General features: G+C 44.2%; 1 protein-coding gene across 3 annotated transcripts in view; it reads right to left on the bottom strand.

The window, feature by feature from the left end:
- Positions 1-19,520, bottom strand: part of Ranbp16 (Ran-binding protein 16) — a 65,512-nt gene extending 45,992 nt beyond the window's left edge. Inside the window, exons 1-9 of one of the 3 annotated variants that reach the window (XM_084590938.1) lie at positions 19,364-19,520; positions 18,553-18,705; positions 9,903-9,996; positions 9,542-9,783; positions 7,557-7,709; positions 7,175-7,495; positions 6,959-7,105; positions 6,434-6,606; positions 3,104-3,294 (exon numbers count right to left, since the gene is read on the bottom strand). In XM_084590938.1, the coding sequence (XP_084447064.1) occupies positions 3,104-3,294; positions 6,434-6,606; positions 6,959-7,105; positions 7,175-7,495; positions 7,557-7,709; positions 9,542-9,783; positions 9,903-9,996; positions 18,553-18,705; positions 19,364-19,492 (1,603 nt within the window). In that variant the 5' untranslated portion in view covers positions 19,493-19,520. Of the gene's footprint in view, positions 1-3,103; positions 3,295-6,433; positions 6,607-6,958; positions 7,106-7,174; positions 7,496-7,556; positions 7,710-9,541; positions 9,784-9,902; positions 9,997-18,552; positions 18,706-19,118; positions 19,152-19,363 lie in introns of those variants that run through there. The other 2 variants (XM_084590939.1, XM_084590940.1) reach the window with 2 other exon arrangements.
- Between the last annotated feature and the right edge of the window lie 535 nt (positions 19,521-20,055).

Raw genomic sequence — 20,055 nt, 5'->3', positions numbered from 1 at the left:
ATTTTACCTTCAGCTCCGCATGCGAGAAGTAGAGATTCACACCTGTAAGTTGGATGGTTGCCTTCACAGTTTGCACACAAGTGTTGTTTGACTTCACAGGTGTCAGTAGGATGTTCATGGGAAGCGCACTTGGCACATAGTTGACCGCGGCATCTCTGAGAGTCGTGTCCATATTTCACAGTTGTAGCAAGGGTGCGAGTTGGTTGAATATGTATGGCCAGAGTTTGGTACAGCCTACTTCCACTGCACAAGTAGTATGCTTGACGCAGAGGTAAGGACGATATGTTTGGTTTGGATTTCCTTATCTCGCCTGAATCTGATCCCATAGACATTTGTGACATTTTGTTCTTTCATCCCTTCTAACAGTTCCTCTTCAGTCAAGTATTTCGTCATCTGATATTACTCCGCAGACAGTTCTGCAAAGGGTGTGATCGTTGCCAGTTCTTCGTATTGATGATTGTACAGCGCTCAAAGAAAAGGTCACCATTTCTTTTTTTTTTTTTTTTTTTTTTTTCTGTAGCCTTGTCCTAAGGCGTTTCGAGAGTCTTTGCAATTACAAAATGTGAAACTAGTCTTGGCCGTCAGGAACTTAAAAACTAAGTCCTGCCCACGCCAGCTTATGCTACAACTATAACCAAATATGGAAGAATTCAGAGTGGTATGGTCCCACAAGGTTAACACTCACCACCTAGAAGGAGGAAAAACCAAGAGAATAGAAGGGGACACTGCAGTTGTAACCCTGAAGATAGTAAAGTAAAAGATGTACAGTAGGATAGCAAAAGACCTGTTTCCCCCAGTCGGGTCAGCTCGGAGGTGCCATCTACAGGAAGCGTGGGCCAAAGTGGTGTCGCCTACGCCAATGGGCCTTAAAGGTTTCAATACTCAGCATCAGCTTAACCACCAGATCCCCTTTTCCCTGGATACGGCGATGCCACACACTGCTAAGCATGGGTGCTCGGGGGTCCATGGTGTCGTACAGTACACACAAACATCTGCTTTAACAGATGCCCCCTGCGGGATTCTGCATTATATTCTTGTAATTACAGTACTAGTATTGTACTGTTTTGGAATTAAAAATCGTAAAAGCCTCAAGTATGATACGTAGTTTTTTTCTAATTTTAATGTCAGATTTCCGCCTCATATTACAGTAGAATCTCGATAAACGGAACCTCAAGGGACCGGGAAAATATGTTCCGTTCATCAGGAGTTTCGTTTAAAGAGAGAATAGGTTCAGCATTGCGCAATCCGCTTCCGCGTGAACCCTACGCGGCTGGCGCGCGCGTGCGCAGTTGGCAGTCTCAGCGGATCTCAATATGCGAAATCTAGGTAGTAAGGAGAATGGTACACCACGAGAACAAACTTTATTAGAGAAAAATAAGCAGTGAATTTTTGTTCCAGTAGTACTAGTACTGAAATTAAAAAAAAAAATGTCAAAAGAGTGGGAATTACCACTTATCGGCTAGTGAGGATTTTATATTTGCTTGTTTGAGCTCTCGCAGCTGTTTTTTGTTAATGGAATCACCCATACTTGACAGGCTGTGCAGAAACACTTCCGAACCTTCTTCTCGTTGGAAGAAACTCTTCCAACTCTTCGTGAAGCCACCACTCTCGAAGTCGTTGATGATCTCCATATTCCTTTCCAACGCAAGTGCATTGTGCGGTCGTTTTTGCGCTGCCATCGGACCGAACAAAAGCTCTAGGGCTCTAGGGCTTAGGCCTAACTGAACACAACCGCCGTGAACGCGAGCGAGCGATGCGGAGGGCAGTGTACGAACAAACCGGAAACCGCCGGAGACGGAAACCGGAGTGGTGACGCGGGGAGGAGAAGGAGGGGAGCATTGATGCGTACCGCGATGGCACTGCGCTTGTCCAACTAGTTGCGGTTTCGAGTTTTTCGGTTCCGTTAACGCGGTGGTCGCAAAATTTGAGTTCCGATTAACGAGATTTTTTTTACATTGGCTTAATACAAAACCAACCAATCGCGAGGCGTTTGTTCTGTTTAAGCGGTAGTTCCGTTTAACCGATTTCCGTTTATCGAGATTCTACTGTATATGCGGAACCAAACAAATTTCACCCTAAATTCGCAATTCCTGCCTCATTATGAATCAGTGCTATCAGCATTAGGCTTCCAGTGAGAGGAGGCGCTGTGTAGAGATGGCGTCGGCTGACTATTTCGATGGTTTTGGTTTAACCACGCTGACTCTGCAATACTCGCGACCACGGTGCCCACGACGCACACGAAAGGAGATTGATCGCACCTCTCACGATATAGGGATGAAGAAAAGATCCCTCAGCCCATTGCACGGGTATCTCACGGGTTTCAGTAGCCATGCTAGCCATGCCCTACAGCCGAATCACGGAAGAAGCGCGTCGGTCGCACTTTCAAGAAATGCAGGATACCGAACATGTTTAGAGGTACCGAAGAAATTCTAGCCTCTAGAATCTAGAGAATAGAGAAAGATGTCTCTAGGAAGGGACACTCAACAGACAATACTACTCTTGATGACGATGATCGTGAAACCTCTGAATACAAGAGCACTTCCTGGGCTCACACGCCGCGCACCTGCACCTGGTGCTAGACGCGAACAGGCTCGAGCGTGGCCGGCAGCTCGATGATGGCCGGCAGCTCGTGCGTTGCTATCCCGCTTCCAAACTGGAAGCAGCCTACTAGTTTTAGAACAACCAGCAGACCTTATGGTTTCTGCAATTTCCAGGGAGAACGTGAGCTACTTTTCTCCTCACGGTGCATGAAATTTGCCAATAAAGCTTGGTGGCGTGAGAAGAGGAGCAAACCTGCACTGGTACATGAAGGTGTGTAGCAGCACTACTTGACGCCCGACGCGGGGCGGCGGTGGATGAGACACAAACGGCGTACGCCTCGCGAAATGTAGTGCAAATAAATATTTTTGTTGACCTTTCCTCACTCGCATTACACGCAAATCAAATTTTTTTTTTTCCTGTTTTCGCTATCTCGAAATTACACCTCGTATTATATGCAGGTTTGTATTATACATGGGTTTTTATGGTAATTCCTAGAAAACTAGCCTAAGCACTTTTCCCTGCTAAATGACTATTTCAGAGCCGATCGATAAACTAAACCCACCTTCCAGAATGGCCAGGTCAAGGGCGGCTGCGCCCTGGGTGCCAGCTTCCCTGTATGCCTGTGCAGACTGGTCAAGGAGCTGCACTAGGAGGGCACATGTCTTCTCATACTCGCAGCGGCCGATCGTGGACAACTGGTCCAGCTGCTGCTGCACCATACCCATGTCATCTAAAGGGTCTTCTAAGCCTTCCCTGCACCAGGCAACAAAAAGAAGAAAGCAGCAGAGACATCAGTATGTCAACTGACGAACTAAAAGTAAGTTGGAGTAAGAGAAATAAAAACTCCCCACCTTTTCATTCCTGCAGTACAAAGAAATGAAAGTGACAGCTTTACCACAGTACCTAAGTACCCCTCCGAGCACCTACATTCCAAAGTCTCATGCCATAGAGGGCACCCCAGCCCATGTGTAAGACATTTCCTTTACCCAGCCAAAAAAATCAAGTCTTAAGTTGCAGAGGGCATGGGAGAAGAGTAAACAGATTATTCTTCATGCCGCAATAGAAAAAGCTCAAAACAGTGCAAAACAAAAAAAAAAAAGCTGAAGCTGAACAAACCAGGTGTTTCACAAGTATCTGCACACAACATTCTTACCAGGAAAATAGTTACTCACTGGAAGTCAGCAATACCCCTGCCTGTACACTAATGTCCACCAAGTGCAGAAAAGGACTGACTCAAGCAAGTATGCGCAATTACGCACAGCACTTACCAATTAGGTCTACGCAGTAACTATGCACAGTAAACCAATAAATTATTGTATGTGAATGCAAACGGATGCAGAGGTATTGGCGCTCTTCACTCCAGTTAAGCATGCCAGCCCTGGCATTACCAAGATGCTGACATATTGACAAGTCTACTGCAGTGAACTTTAAACATATTAATTCCTAACTACAACCATGAGGTAAAGCTCCACGACAAAAGATCATGAAGGCAATTGTTTGAAGTCCTCTCAGTTATCACTCCACACATTATACTTCAGGTAATTTTTCAGTTCATTTTAAAAGTTCTTCATTGATAAAAAAATACTTAAAGGAAAAGTACTTTTTCAACAATTTTTTTTTTTATTGCTTCATTCGAAAGCTCCATCTCCAAATTGACGAATACCCGGCTGTTGAGTTGAGAAACATGGCGGAACGATTTAAAACTTAATTTTTTCATATGGTCGTCTTCTGTTCTGAATGGCAGTCCGCACCTGCAAACACTGACGTCATGGACATGACATATAGTTGGTATAGTAACTCTGTGCAGCTCTATGAACACAACAACTGCAGTGCCACCTAAGTCGCTTCAGAACATGTCATTAACTAAGATACACAGATTTTGTTCAAACTGTAACTGAGAATACTAAAACAGCTTTAAATAGAATGAAATGAATAAATAAATAAACTAAGTAAAGCCAGTGACATTTACCGCAGATATCAACAACCTTTCCTGCCAGTAGAAGCACTGCTGATGGCAGCATCTCTGGTTCAGTGATTTGCTGTTTTGAACACATTATTCTAGTCGTAAAATGCAGTATATTCACTTCAGACGCTGTAAATGCCATTTAGCAGCAATGAAATGACACAGTGTGGCATCACCATCTGCTAAAACCAGACTTTTTTGATTACTTTAAAATATAATTTCCTGTTTAAACCCAGAGTTCTCCCCACGACACTGCCACCAAGTAGTAAGTCAACCAGAATGTGCCAATATTTTTATAATAGTCTCCAGCAGTAGAGTGTCCCTTTAAATTTGAAAGCGATGGCTGCGAGAGAGGAAGTTCAGCACATCTACAAAGAGGCCTCCTGACAATTCTTACCAATTGTGGCTGCAGCCAGTACATATTTTTCTTTCTTTCTGAGAAATCAGGCATGTGACAGACTTTATTCAATAAACTGCCTCTCAACAATAACAGCCCTAATGAGTGAATAAACATAAAAGTGGCATAAAAAACAACACAACAGAGCGATGTTCAGAGATCAAAGCGTAGTGATGTGTGAATGATTGATTTAGCAGGCATGTCGTTCCTGGGTGAGAACAGCCACCAACTGATTTTTAGGACTCTGCAGAACCCGGGAAATGGTATGAATAATCGAACAGTCCGAAAGATCCGTGAAGTTGAAAAAAAAAGTGCTTTCCTGAGAAAATTCAGCTTTAAAAATCATGAACTTCATCACTTCCCGTGTATCGTTTATATGCCTGTAATATGGAGTTACAGCATGCACGATCCGCTACTGTGATCTGCACCTGCATGCCACCAGTGCGGACGTGCTCGCGTGCTCCAATATGGTGGCCGTGACGGTATAGCGCGCGCACTGGTTGGTGCCGTGCTTGCCGCCGGGAGGAATGAAACTCGCTCAAAATGGTCATCGCATGCACAGTAATGCCCCGCAGATGCGGATCGCACTAAGCTATAACCACTACAGTTAGACTATCCAGGCGAGTCATGCTTTCATCATGTCCATGTCACTTGACAACTGTGACGCAGCACTGCAGGTCATGCTCATGCCGCGAATGAATGCAAGCACCGTGCAAAGCAATAACATTCAGCCTCAATAGTTAACGTTCGTAGCGCATGCCATGAGATTAAATTTGCGGAAAAAAAAAGCAAGCGGGATGAGAGCCTCCGTGCATGCACCGATCCCCACCCCCAAGCACACACACACACACATTTTCCCCACTGGCAGTACCAGTGGCATCGGAGCGAGCCACGCCAGATGGTGCTATGTTCAATTTTCAGCCCAGTTGCACACTCTTTGTAGGCTACCGCAATGACAAAGCCGAGCATTCCCTTATTGCTACTGCCTCAAATGGCAACGATTGACAGAGAGCCAAGGTTTTCACAGGCGACAACGATGCCCCCTCGTGTCTATGTCATGCTGAAAAAAGCAAGCCATTGGCCAAAAAATGATCTGCACAATATTGCTAGCGGCAAATTTGGTCCGGAAAAGTCAAAATTTTTGACACCACTGAGTCTGAAATATCAGTCATGGTAATGTACACGTTCCTACGGAGCGCATAACAGATCCTAAATGAGGTCCGAAATATTGTGCAAGTCCAAATTATTGGAGTCCGAAAAATCGGTCGGCGACTGCATTTCAATTTTATGTTGTACACACAAAAACTTATTACATCCCCGAATTTTCAACATACCAGGCACTAATGCCAATCAGATTGCAAAAACATCTTTCATTTACCTCCATTTAATGTTCTGTTCCACGCTACCTATTCAGCTAGTCCATAAGTATGCAACTTGGTCACTCGATATAAAGCAGCACTAGAGTAAAAGTAAGATGGTGGCACATGCTCATTCTACATATTACATATTACAAAAGTCTATTCAAGATTTACCTCATAACTTGGCTGACAGAGTCTAGACGTGATGTGATGTAGGCTCGTGTCACTTCCGGTGTGTAGGCATCCAGCAAGTGAGGCTCTGACGCTTTGACATACGGCACCGACGCCACCATGCGTTGCCACAGGCTTAGCAGGTAGTGGACGCTGTTTGGAGCGAATTGCCACATCTGCACAGCAGTTTTACGTGTCTTCAGAGCGGAATTAAAGTAAGGGCACTACTGCTCTTTATACACAGAATCAGTACTGCAAACAAGACAGCTGACATGGAAAACCTGCACTGTGTTCCTGACATCTCACTAGAAGGCCAGTAATGTAAGCTATATAAGTATGTACACTAAGGTAAGACATGCCCAAGACACATAGGAGCAAATGCGTCAACAGTTCTGGCATAGCAAATGTCATCTACATTACACATAGCCTTCGTACATACGGCATCACATTGTTTTGTATGGTATGAAGGAAAAAGATGCAACAGTCTTTCAATGTTTGCTACTCACTCTTCTCTTATAACGTTCTCACCTGGAGACTTGTCACAGTGAACTTGGCAATGAGCGAAATAGTTTCAGGATATGTTTCCACTTTGACTAGCTCCCCAAGCTGGTAGTTAGACTTCAGCCTAGCAAGAAGCCTGCAGAATTCATGGTAGCTGTTCGGATCCGAGAGGCTCTGAAACATCCAAATTCCCCCATGTTAGATGCAACGAAGTGACTGCACAGAACTCCCTTCAGCACCCACCTGGGGATTCTCAAGAATATGCTTGACACCAGTGACCAGCTGTGACAGAAACTTGGCCCGCTCCGCATTGTTGAACAGTGAGCGACGCACTGATGCAATTTGGACCAGGCAGGTAAGCACCAGTGGGCTTAAGGTTCCCGGCAGTGAATGGAACAAATCAAAGAACAGCTGCAGAGTATTGTAATCAAGAAAGGCTGGCCGCCAGCCAGTTGGAATCTGTACTGTGCAAAGGTCATCTGAAGACTCATCCGGGCTTGTGCCAATGAAGTCAAAGCTGAGGCAATGGTGTGCCAATCTCAGCAGCTGGCTCATCAGTTGCTGCTGCAAAGTAGCACCAGACATTAGCCAACAATCCTCAATTCCTGAAGTCAAACATACACACCTGTGTATCATCATTATATGTCATTTGAGACTTCCATGATTCAAGTGCTCTACGTAGTAAATCGCAGGCCAACTGAAAAATGTCATAAAGTTGACTGTCTCGAAATGATGAGGCAATTTTGCGTTGCTTGGTGAGACTTCGATTAGCTTCTGCCTGAAAAGCAAACATTTAAAAAAGATCATTTTGGCAAGCTGCAGTTTTTTTTACAGTATGCTGTATTGGGAGAGTTGAAAATAGTTCATTTCGCGGAATAGCACGAACTAGACAAAGTACAGAAGAAAGAGTAGACGACACGGGCGCTTTCTAACATTATCATCATCATCAGCAGCAGCAGCAGCCTGACTATACCCACTGCACAGCGAAGGCCTCTCCCATGTTTCTCCAATTAACCCAGTCCTGTGCCAGCTGCATCCACTTGACCCCTGCGAACTTCCCAGCCTCATCCACCCACCTAACTTTCTGCCGCCCCCTGCTACGCTTTCCTTCCCTTGGAATCCAGTTTGTTACCCTCAGCGACCATCGGTTATTCTTTCTTCGCGCTACATGTCCTGCCCATGCCCATTTCTTCTTCTTGATTTCCACTAGAATGTCAGTGACTTGAGTTATTTCTATGACCCACTCTGCACGTTTCCTATCTCTTAACGTGATCCTTACCATTTTTCTTTCCATAGCCCTCTGCATTGTCCTCAACTTAAGTAGAACCCTCTTTGTTAGCCTCCACGTTTCAGCCCCATAGGTAAGTACAGGTAAGACAACTTTCTAACAACTGTAGGTTTATTTGAAGACACATGAACTATATATGGAAAAAAGGTGCAATATGTGCAAAACTAAAAAAAAAAAAAAAAAAAAAAAAAAAAAAAAAACATCTATACTCCGTTTCATACATCAAGTGCAACACTGCCAAAGCTACAGCTCTTGTTTGCGCTCTCTGCATCCGCGATTAAAAATAGTGCCTGCTCTTGACGAGAGGAAATAATAGTTATTTTGTGTGCAAGCTTATTACATCTTACATTTTTTATCAACTTCATAAAGAGCACCTTTTTTTGGGAAGAAAGGATCGGATCCAGTGAATTTGTATGCTTTTTATGTCTTTTTCGTTCGTGTCGAGTTTCCGCTGCCCCACAACCTTGCCAGCTATGCCACAAGATAGCGCTGGCTGTGCCCTTCGCGCTGTGCATCTCTTTTTGAGAAAATGGTTCTTTGGCATGCGAAGCAAGTTATTGCAAACGTGTATGCCGTAGAGCCCATTTCCGCAGGAACCACTCTGCTACAAAACGAGCGCGTAGTGATACGCCTCTTTTTTTTTTTCTTGCGGACTACTTGCGTAGCTTTCGCTGCGTTGCACCTGATGTACGAAACGGAGTATAGGATTATGCTGAAAAGAACGGCACTTATCAATGAAGGCTATCTCATTATCCTGTAGCATAACAGACAATTTCGTCACACGTGTCCTGGTTCTTAGCTATACAGCAAGCTTCAAAAATCTTCCTGCCTATTTGGTTGTTGCTCTAGTATTGGATTGTTGTATTATGCAAATCAGGCAGGCAAGGTTCATCTTTAAGATCATTGCAATCACGGCAGTGCAGCACGAGGTTAGAAGAGGGGAATTCCTTCACAGCAAGTGAATTTTTATGCTCTTTCAGTCCGATATTGATGCACCTGCCGGTTTGACCATAATATATCTTTCCGCATGCCAAAGGAACCCTGTAAACGACGCCTTTTTGTAGTCCATGAACTTATCTGAGCATGATACAGTGCAACGACGACTGTCCTTTTTGGACGAGGCTGTCTCCAGTTTTTTATGCACTGCAGCGCACACTTTTCCAACCTTTCGGTCGGCGGAGAACCCAACCTGCACGTTGTGCCACTCTTTCCGTGTCTACTCTTCTGTCTTTTTTTCTAGTTCACGCTATTCCACGAATAGTTTTTTTTCTTTAGACCTTTCCAGAAGAAAAAGGTCCACCATTTCGTTTAACAGAACTTACCTCGGTTACATGGTTCATCTCGCATGTTAACTGTGACAGCAACTGGACTCCAACCATGCAGTATTCAACAGAGCCCTGCAAGAACGACTGCACCTGGCGGATGACACTGCGAAACACAAAATCTTCCTTGTCCGAATCAAACCATCCCAACTTGGTGAGCCGGGCAAAGAGCTGCACCAAAGCCTGGGTCACATAAGAGGCGCCTTTTGGTCTTTGCCAAAGGTAGGATAGGATGTAATTTCCTGCAAAGTAGGAGTAGTAGTCAGGGGTTAATGGCACAGCCTGAGGCTACAGAGCACCAAACACAGCGCAGAGCTAACCTGATGATATACATGTGAAGCTGCACTCTAATGTCACTTACGCATTTCTAATCGCTGCTGCAAACTGAGAGATCCTGGATTTTTGGACACTAGCTTGCTCAAAGTGGTGGCTGCCAAAAGCTGTGCATATGAACTCTGAAAGAAAACAAAAAAGACGACACAAAAGCTACTTTAGGTACAAGAGGGAAAATGTCAAAACTTGCAGTTAACAACCAGGTAGCGCATGTGCCTCGAAAGCAAAGCGAATTAACCCTCGCTCCAGGAACCCCTTTACCATTGCAACACGGCCTATCGTAGGGGCAGAAGTTGGGTGCGGCACTCTTCTGATTCAAGATTTAGTCGTGAATGATCTCGGAGGACAGCACTTCTTCGCAACTGCAATGCTGTTAGGGTACATGGCACCTGCGAAGCATTGGCTTGGCAGAGCCATCCTTAATCCTTTAATTGTGAAAGCAAAACTAGGCAGAGGTGCGCAGGAAATTGGCGCGGCATTATTATAATAATCGACATCTCCAGCACCACACCCAATTTCTGCTCCCAAGCAGGCTTGACTAGCATAGTGAACAGCCCATTAGATACATTTTGTGTATTGGTATTAGGTATCATGGGCGGAAAATGAAAGTATCGGGGTATCGGTATCGAAAATACATTTTTAAAGTATCGTGTAGTTTGAAGATACCCGGTATTAAAGAAAACTTCAAATAATAAAACCGCTTTGAGACTTTGGGTTGCAGGCGCTCGCTCAGACGGTAGTACAGGTCCTGAGACAGCTCGACTTGTAGTACCCCCCACCTGAGTTCTCTACAAATGTCCCGGCCCCTCAGCGTCAACTACATTTCCAGATTCCCTTTCTTTAAAACTGAAGGAGGCAATGGTAAGTAGGTGCTCACGAGGTGCTTTACTTTTGAGCACCGAGTGCGTTCCAAGAAGCTGCTAAGCCTTTAACAGACACACAGAGAGATATCAAGAAAGCGAAAACGCAAGGCGAACACACAGTAGGGATCACGCACACTGCTGTACCCACTCTTGCCACCCTCTTGCCCTCAGTGCCCTCAGTGTTCTGTCGGACGCAGTAACATATGCACAACCCAAAACCTCTGGGCTCCGCATGCTGGCTCTGCTTGTCGCAAGAATACAAGGCCTCAGTCCACCACGATGCAGTTGGCTAACCATGTTCTTGTAGTTACGGCGTTTGACGGAAAACAAATCCCCCCTTTCTAACTGCACAGGGAACAGGCTTCCACCAGACGTTTTTTTCTGGAAAAAATATTATGTCCAAAATTTTATGAAGTACACAACATGAAAGCTGTGAATGCAATTTTCCACCACAGTTGGAATAACAATTGGAATGTGTTGTCAAACAATGTTTTTGCAAAAAACGTTTGAGCGAACCTTGAATAAAATTTGTGAATACAAATTTATCTTAAAAAAAAAAAACTATTTTTGAAATATGCGAATTGACACCATATTAGCCACTTTCATTAAAAAAGATACATCTATCTTTTATCTACAACCAGCCGTAGTTCTCCAGCGACGCTAGTGAACCTCGAGTTTTATAACTACCTCCACGATGCTTGAGTAAACGCAGCTATGGTTCACTCTTACACGTTGATAAAAGGCATCTTCATCTAATACAACACTGCGGTGTGCTCGTGTGCGTATGTAGAGAGGCTTTTCTCATTTGCGTCGCTTTTAGCACGCCCACATCGCGCTCTTTCCGGACTAAGTAAGGTTCAGCCATTTTATTTTTCTTGTTTTCATTCTAGCTTTTAACAATATGCAGAGCTTCAAAAGTTTGTTATTGCACTAATGGCAATATAATGCAAAGTTCTCCAAAAGCACTCAGGTTGCACCTTTGTATTTGTATGTATAGCCAAGTGCTCACAGGTCGGTTCACATGAAGAGCATTATTTCAAAGAAATATTTCGGCAGCTTGTGGAAGCAATCACTTAACTGTAACCATGGCATCAATTCAATGTGAAGTTCTGTCCTAAATGCCATTAATTGCATTAGCACTTTTATTATGTTAGGATTTCAGTGGTGTATCGACGTATCGACGATACAGTACCGAGTATCTGTATTGAAACTCGTTTTTGATCTTGTATCTTGTATTGGCATCGGAAATACAATTTTTCTGAGTATCGAGTATCAGTATTGCAGATATTTTTTCGAAGTATCTTGCCCAGCCCTGATGGTGAAAGAGTTTCCACTGTGCAGAGAAGCCGACTTTCAAAGTTAAGCAGGAATTTACATTCGAGTCCATCATGAAAATCATATGATTAAAAAGGGCATCTCTTCTACGCTGCCCAGGCCTGAATAATAAATGTTAGCCTCTTAAAAATAGCTGGCTTCTATTAACATGCTGCATCATCAATGGAAAATCTGAAAAGCAAAAAATTAGAGTGAAAGTCACACGGTTTCGTATAACTAATGTGTATTAAAAACTCGCCAACATCACATGCAGATCTTGTGTCAAATGAGTAGCAGTATCGAGCCCATTTTGCTTTCTTGTCTCGCACAATTCCAGATAGTCTAGCCTGTCAAACAAACAATGCAGTGATGTTGCATTGTGCATATGAAGCGGTTAAATCCAACTTTTTCAAATCTTCATAGCAAGTCTTATTCAGTGTCTTATAACCCAAAAAATCAAAGCATTGAAACAAAGAAATGTAAGCAGTGCCCTCTGTCCTACACACACTCAAACATGAGACACACCGCAATGGTAAGCCTCAAGTGTAAAACAGCCAGCCTTTCAATTACCATGCAAGAAAACTGGAGAGTGCACATGTTTTAGTGCAAAAGCAGTCATAAAGACACCAGAGCTGAGCAGCAATCTTGGCTGTGCCTGACTCCTGATTGAGTCGCCAGATCGTGACAACGCAGAGCATGCATCCTGGTGCAGGTAATTCAAACAGTCCTCAGTCTAACAGGTTAAACATCAGGTAATATTAGTGCGAAAGATACTTCACACAATCAAACCCAACCAAGAGTGTTGTGATTTGCATATGCTGAGCTCAACCGAAAAAGTTTTTAAAAATGTTGGCGTGGAGCAGATAATAATAATTGGTTCACAGGAAGGGAAAGGCGCAGTATCTGTCACGCTTACTATGTGGACACCTGAACCGCACCGTAAGGGAAGGGAAGAAGGTGGGAGTGAAAGTGGAAAGAGAGAAAGGGGAGCCGTAGTGGAGGGCTGCGGAGTAATTTCGACCACCTGGGGATCTTTAACGTGCGCTGACATCGCACAGCACACAGACGCCACTTCGTTTCGCCTCCATCGAAACGTGGAGCAGATCTGAACCCAGGAATTTCTCATGGGAAGCGAGAAAAGAATAAGGTAGCTGTCGTCACAGCCGACCACCCCGCACGCAGACTGCAACACATACTCTTGCTGTGTATTGCCCATTGTCGTCTCCATCAACTTGCATCAGTGCACACAAGCATTCGCACATCCTACTCGGTTTAACTAAACTAAAATCCTACCAATGATGAGTGAGCAATCTTACACCATCAGTAAGAAAGCACTTCATTTCAGATATCTTCGCTGACCATACTCCACTAAATCCCTTTGGCTCAAGTCAAGTTATGTTTTGATGTAACCGGCTCGGTAGATGTTGAAAGCAGTAAGTATAGAAAAAAAAAAAGAAATTCTTTTGGTCTTTCTTCTTTTCAACTTAAAACTTGAGTACAAAGCAGCTGATGCCCAGAACAATACAAATATAATAACCTAACTGATAGTGAACTGCAAATTAGACGTTAGGGGCAAAAATAAGTCAAGGAAAATGAAAATGAACATAAAAAAAAATGTGCAAAAGTCATCCAAAAGGGTGCAAAAAAGAGAACTGACCCTTCAGGAAAGCACTGCTAAATATCCTCTCATGCATTATGACCACTACATTAGGTTTTGACATAATTTTCTGACTTTAACCGAGTCCAATGAAGGCATGGTTTGACAGATGCATATTGGTATGCTTATGCGTCTCAGTATGTTTCAGCGGACCTATACACCGCACACTAAACTGCCTAAGCAGTGTAAGAAAAAATTGAGATTAATAGCACATCACAACATATTGAAAAATAATTTCATAAAACCAAAGTATTCTGCCCTCCTGCACAGAAGACAAATTTTTTAGGCAATGCTGCACAATTTAGCCAAATTAATACAGTTTGCAACTCCAAGTAGTGATTCTTAATACAATTTTTACAAATGATTCAAGTATATCAACAACTCAGCAGAGCATCAAAGAAAAATTGATCAAAATAGCAGTCACCCTGCCTGCATCGTACTGCGGCTAAGTATGTAACTTTCAATAAAATTTTTCTTGTGCCATGCCAAGAAATGATTGTGTCTGTGGAAAAAAACCCAGCTTGCCAATATCTTTGTACTAGAGGTTGAGGGCCTGTCAAGCTTTGTGGTTTTTCCCTCAGCTCCTTTCCATACTTGTTGGCATGAATAGAAATTAGTATTACCGTTAGAAAATAATATATTCTATGCGTAACATAATAGAGCAGCCTGAATAGATAAATTAAGCCCTAACCATATGCAGCTTTTCCCATCACATATCAATAATGTCTATATGAACTACTGCTTACTGCAGTGACACAAAAAGATGTGAAACTTGAGCTTCAGAACGGTCTTTTCCAAGTGACAAAGATGGTTCTAAAACTGGAGTCTAGCTTGAAGAAAAGCACATACACAGAAAGAACTTAGTGATACCTCAAGAATCCCAGCTTTGCATGACTTATGGATTGGTTTGTGGGGTTTAACATCCCAAAGCGACACAGGCTATCAGAAATGCCTGGCATGACTTACGTAGCCGACGACAATTCATATTACTACAGTAAACCCCAGCTACAGTAAACTCGGACATAGTAAAAACTCGGATGGAGTAAAGACCCGGCTGATCTTCCATTTACGACTATACATTTTTCCCACTTTACTAAAAACATTTTTGGAACATCGGTGACAGCGAAGTGCGTCTGGCCGCGGCGACGACTTCCCATGAAATTACATCACCGCACACATAATACCTAGGATCACGAAGCAATTTCTTTTTTTTTTTTTCTGAAAAAAAATTAAAAAATCTTTACCACCAGACTTAGCAGCACTCAGGACATGCCAACTTTACATAGGCCTTGGATGCATGAGAAAGCATGCAGGCCACAGGAAAAAATAAAGCTCTCAACAAAAATAGAAAGAAGGTGGCGCGGTCCATTCAGAAAGTACAGTAGAGAAACGGCCAAACATTTGAACCACTGTGCACGAGGCAGAGGTGGCAAGAACTGGATGCGTGCAGTCTGCGGCTTTGCAGCACTTCATTGCTGCGTACATTTCGCACCTACTGCCTTTCAAAAGACAGAAACAACAGAAGATAATGCCATGTTGATGCAAGGCTTTGGTTTTCACATGAAATCAAACTGTTGTATTCGCAGCCACACTGCCCTCATGCTGATGAGGTACTTCCACAAGATGTGAGCAAAAATCTTATAATTGAAAAAAAGGGCACGAAGAGACAATGAGAGAGATGGAAGGTATTTTAGAGCGCTTTTTTAAGCAACAAGACGTGTTCAGTTAGTAGCCATTTAATTACCAGACAGCATCTTCAGGACCATGTCATCACCAACAACTGATATAGTAAAGTCCCAGATATAGTAAAGACCTTTACTGGTCTCAGTGACTTTACTATCGTAAAGGGGTTCTATTGTACTACAAAACAAACGAGGTAATTTATTATGAGCACAATTTTAAGGGTAATTGTCCAAGCAATAAAATTGTTCCTTAAATGCTTTTATATTTAACTTCAAATAATAGAAATGCCGTTACTTTTCACATGCCTAGCAACCTTGAATTATATTTGGAGACTTACGCACTGCTAGCTACCCAAGGTCTCCAAATATGATCAACCAACTGGCCCTTGTTCTTAGCATTGTTAGCTACCCTCGAATGAGCTTCAGACGTTCTCTACTACAATAGCACAGACTGATGTGCGAGTTGGTATGACATTCTAGGAAAAGGCAGCGCACCAGCACAAACATGATGGGGGAAGAGACAAGACAGAGCGCTGCGTCTTGTTCCTTCCTTCCTTGTGTTTGTGCTGGTGCGCTGCCTTTTTCTAGAATCTCTACTGAGTAATTCCAGATTCAACCACTGAAGGTCCCACGCCCACATACAGGAGCCTTGCACTGGAGTTTTGAATAGGGTGGCGCCGCCTCATAGCGGCCAATAAAAAACCTGATTAAGTAGTACAACAGCAGCTCTGCCTATGCTGCAGCACGTATCTCACAGGCTTTCTATGTCGACTCGCACTTCTTTCTGCCCCTTGGTGAGCGTGAAAAGACTCGTCATGTATCATGGACATCATTGTGAACCGGCATTAGCCTAACATTAAAAAAAATCGCTGCGGCTGCCTTCCGGCGAAATGTTCAGAGCATGCGGCATTGATCTTGCCGTGTACATCTCCGTCTTGAAACATCGTCACCACCACTATATTGCCGCTTCCGTCGTCAGGTGCTACAGCCAAGTTAACAATTTCATTGTTCGACTCTACTGCTCTCTTTCATAGCCGCACGAAACGGGGCTACGATGTGATTGGTATGGGCAATCAGGTGCATGCATACTCTAGTTCATGAGAAACTTCTTTAGCCCTACGCTGGCCGCATGGCTGGCTGCTCCACCGGCTCATGCTGAAATATATAGAGTACAGCCATCTATGTGCGCGTGTTTATGATCCCGAGAGAAGCCGTCCATTATGCTACTGCTTTCAGCAAGTGCACAAGCATAAAAATTGCACTTACGTCAAGCAACGAATGGTGAGGATGCCAAACTAGAGTTCCCTTAAAATGTTTGCTATCTCAATGAAAACGGCCATTCACTTTAAAGAGGAAACAGCCATAGACGGCATTTGGTGCATATTTATAATCACTAAGCCACCAGCAATAACATTCCGATGATCATACAATGCGCGTTCCTGAGCTGACAGTGCGCTTCTAATGTGCGATGTCCTCACTGCGCCAACAGGCAAAATCTCTGGCTCGAGAGCTGCAAGCACATAAGTTAAAGGAGATTGGCAGCCTTCACTGATGTCTGAGCCTAACGAAGAACACCGAGACTCCTGCCGCCGCAAAATTCAAATGTTTCTGCAGGCCCAGCTTCAGCTTTCGGTGTGACTTTTTAGTATGCGGACTCTGTATTTTCTAACCTTACGAGTGTGATTTATCAGCTAAACGGTGTGTAAAAAGTAAAAACCAGTGTAGGATCAATTTACAAATTCAGGGACAAGCACGCATTGAACGTATTACCCAGCGGCCCATGCACGGCCCATGCACGACCCACGCAAGATGCCTATTGGAAAGTCTGTGCCTCAGAAGGGTTATTTGCACTGCCCATCCCTGTTGCGGTTTTGTGGATTCGCGTGCTCGAGCTTATAGTTGCATGTAAAGCTTTCAAAGAGCTCCAAGAATTCGAGTGACACCCGCCGGGCTATAGCGACTGGCAGCGCGCTGATACTTCGTCTCAGATTTCTGCACGTCGTATAATGCCTGACATTGGTTTATTTATTGTCTTTTTCACATTGTGACAACAACCGTGACAGCATTTTAAGCGCCTTAGGTTCTTTGTAATTCATACATATCACAAATTAAAGGGGCGGATCCATACTGGCTGCATGCATTCGGGTGCAGACGCCCGGTATTTGTACTACCCAGCAGATGCCTAGAGGGCGCTTTTTAGCACAGTTTTCGTGCCCCCCCCCCCCCCCCCCCCCCCCCCGGGCAGCGCAAGTCTATTGAACACGAGAGACACATCACTTCTTTAAGCTATAATGTCATACTAACTCTCCCATTAGCCTGCACTATTGCTATTGAGATAAGGTCCCTACAGCAATTCAAAACAGGAAGTTTATGAGCTCAACTCACCCACAGCCTCTAATGAGCTGATAAGCAACAGTAAACCACAAAAATAGAAGGATGTAAACAGCAACCAAAAAGCAAATTAAATTTAGCCTGCTTGATCAAATACATGAAACACGTGAAACGTTTGATATGTGAAACAAATGAGGTGTGATATGCGAAACGAAGAGAAATCCCCTTGTCGAAGTGTTAGCTCAGCTAGCGAACTGAGGCTCCCACTCAACCCTTATTCAGTTCTGTTTCATACTGTGTAGCCGTGTTCTCCCTCTCGTTCTTACTAAACTCAGTGACATAAAGAGCAACACGCAGTCACTGCACACTGTTTTCCAGTAGTGCAGCAGTCGCCCCCTCAAACCGGTGCTGCTGCATAGCACTGCAAAAAGGGTCGGGAAGGCGCTTGAGGTTTTGAATTTCTTTGGCATTCCATACAGTGTACGTAAAGCAAACTACTTGACGAAATCGTGAAAAACAAGCCGTTAAATTACTATGATGCAAATAGTTTTTGGCAGTTTTTGAAGAAAACAGTGCACCACCTGAAAGCAACGGGTGTCTCTTTGAACACAGCCGCAGGACATAGACGTATATGCTCACGAAGAAAAAGGAAACTCAAACGAGAACTCAAACGACTAGGAACATAGCAATGTCCAGGGGCGACCTCGCACAAAGTAAAACTCGCACGCTAATTCAAAAGACGCAATATGCAAAGCACTGTGCTGGGAACAGAGCTTGTAAAAACACCACTTCGAAGTCAGAGAACTTTGCCATCAATCCAATGCTCAATACCTGTGAACGGTCCAGGAGGAGCCTGCATCGCTGAAGGCAATCCGGAGACGTGCCACAGCAGAACTCGGAGAGTTGAGATTCCGCCTGGGCGCGCTCTGCCGCGTCGCCGCCTTCATAAAGTTGCTGGCACAGAGCTTCCACCCGCGCCAGCTCCTGTAATGCACATTCGAAAATTTAACGACACCAGGTTCACATTACTAAGTTTATTTAATATGCGTCAGTCAGTCCCCCAAAACGAACGCAATGAGCACCCTTCGCATTCCAGGACGTCGGTCTGGGATAAGAAGGTTTCTCAAGCGTTAAGCACAAGTGTCTAAGTGCAATGACACACAAGTGAAGCTGGTGCCTGGACTAAAGTTTAAACTACGGTAGTAATTAATGAAACAACAATATGTTTTGAACTTAAGAGAGCACTCGCACCAACTTGCAGAAATTGCGAGTTGGACAGGTTCAACGTTTACTCAATGCACACCAAATTAAAGCTTCCAGGGTTCTCAGTGCCCTGGGCGCAATATACAAACTCGTCATTCAATATCTGCAACAAAGTTCAATCGCTGCAAGATTACCACAAGTGAGCGTTTCATGACTGGCCCTCTATTAACTCGCTACGCAAAGAAAACGCAACGGCGTTTTGCGGTCTTGGAATAGTGACGTGATCTCTAAATGTTACACGACATGACCCGAGACTTCTCCAATAAATACTAGACTGTGCACTGACAGCTGAACTTCCATACATCGGTCCAAACACGGCAATCAGCTAACTGCAGCAACAATGAAGTTTTAACGTATAAAGCCAGAGCTCAATACTCACTTGGTCATCCGCCATTTTGAACACTAGAAGATGAGGCGCTTGGCGCCTCGCCTCCTGCGTCCAGCCAGGACTTTCAGCTTTCGGTTCGAACATGACCGGTAGCGCCACCTGCCACGAGCCCGCAAGCATGCCCGCAAGCGGCGCGAGCTGCGCGAGCAAGACTGCTGTACGAGTTGGCTCCAGTGGATATCTTTTTCTCTCTCTAGTATAGTGGGTCGCGACTTCAGCGTCCCGCGTGGAAGAGGAAAAATTTTCTATTCTTTTCCTCCTCTTTCATGGTCTCCCTAATCCTAATCTGGTCCACCGATGCAGGCCACAAACTGTTGCCCTCTGGAAGTGGTTGAAAATTCGTCTACCACTGGTAGAAAACGTCCTTGGGCTGCTGATAAAACTTTATTCACAATAAGTGGGAATAATAGGGGAAGTCAGCTAGCGTGCCGCAGGCCGTGGACTTTGGATTGGAAAACATTTATTGTCAGCAATGAGCGATTTGTGGGCGCTACACTTAGATGGCCCCAAGTCCGTTGCTCTCTGCGGCCTTATGAGCCCACTCAGTAGCCCGAACTTGCGTCAATGGGTATGAGCTGGCCAGTATAGCCTCCCACCGCTCTAGAGAAGGGACTGGTATTAGGTCCGCCGGTGGCGGCGCTTTTTTGCAGCCTGTCTTTTTCATTTCAGCCTGTCCATTTCAC

The sequence above is a fragment of the Amblyomma maculatum genome, chromosome 1, assembly GCF_055883805.1.
Source record: "Amblyomma maculatum isolate TAMU_Amacu chromosome 1, ASM5588380v1, whole genome shotgun sequence".
Classification (NCBI taxonomy): domain Eukaryota; kingdom Metazoa; phylum Arthropoda; class Arachnida; order Ixodida; family Ixodidae; genus Amblyomma; species Amblyomma maculatum.
Note: the sequence above shows the minus strand (reverse complement) of the source record. Positions and strands in the feature narration are given on the sequence as shown.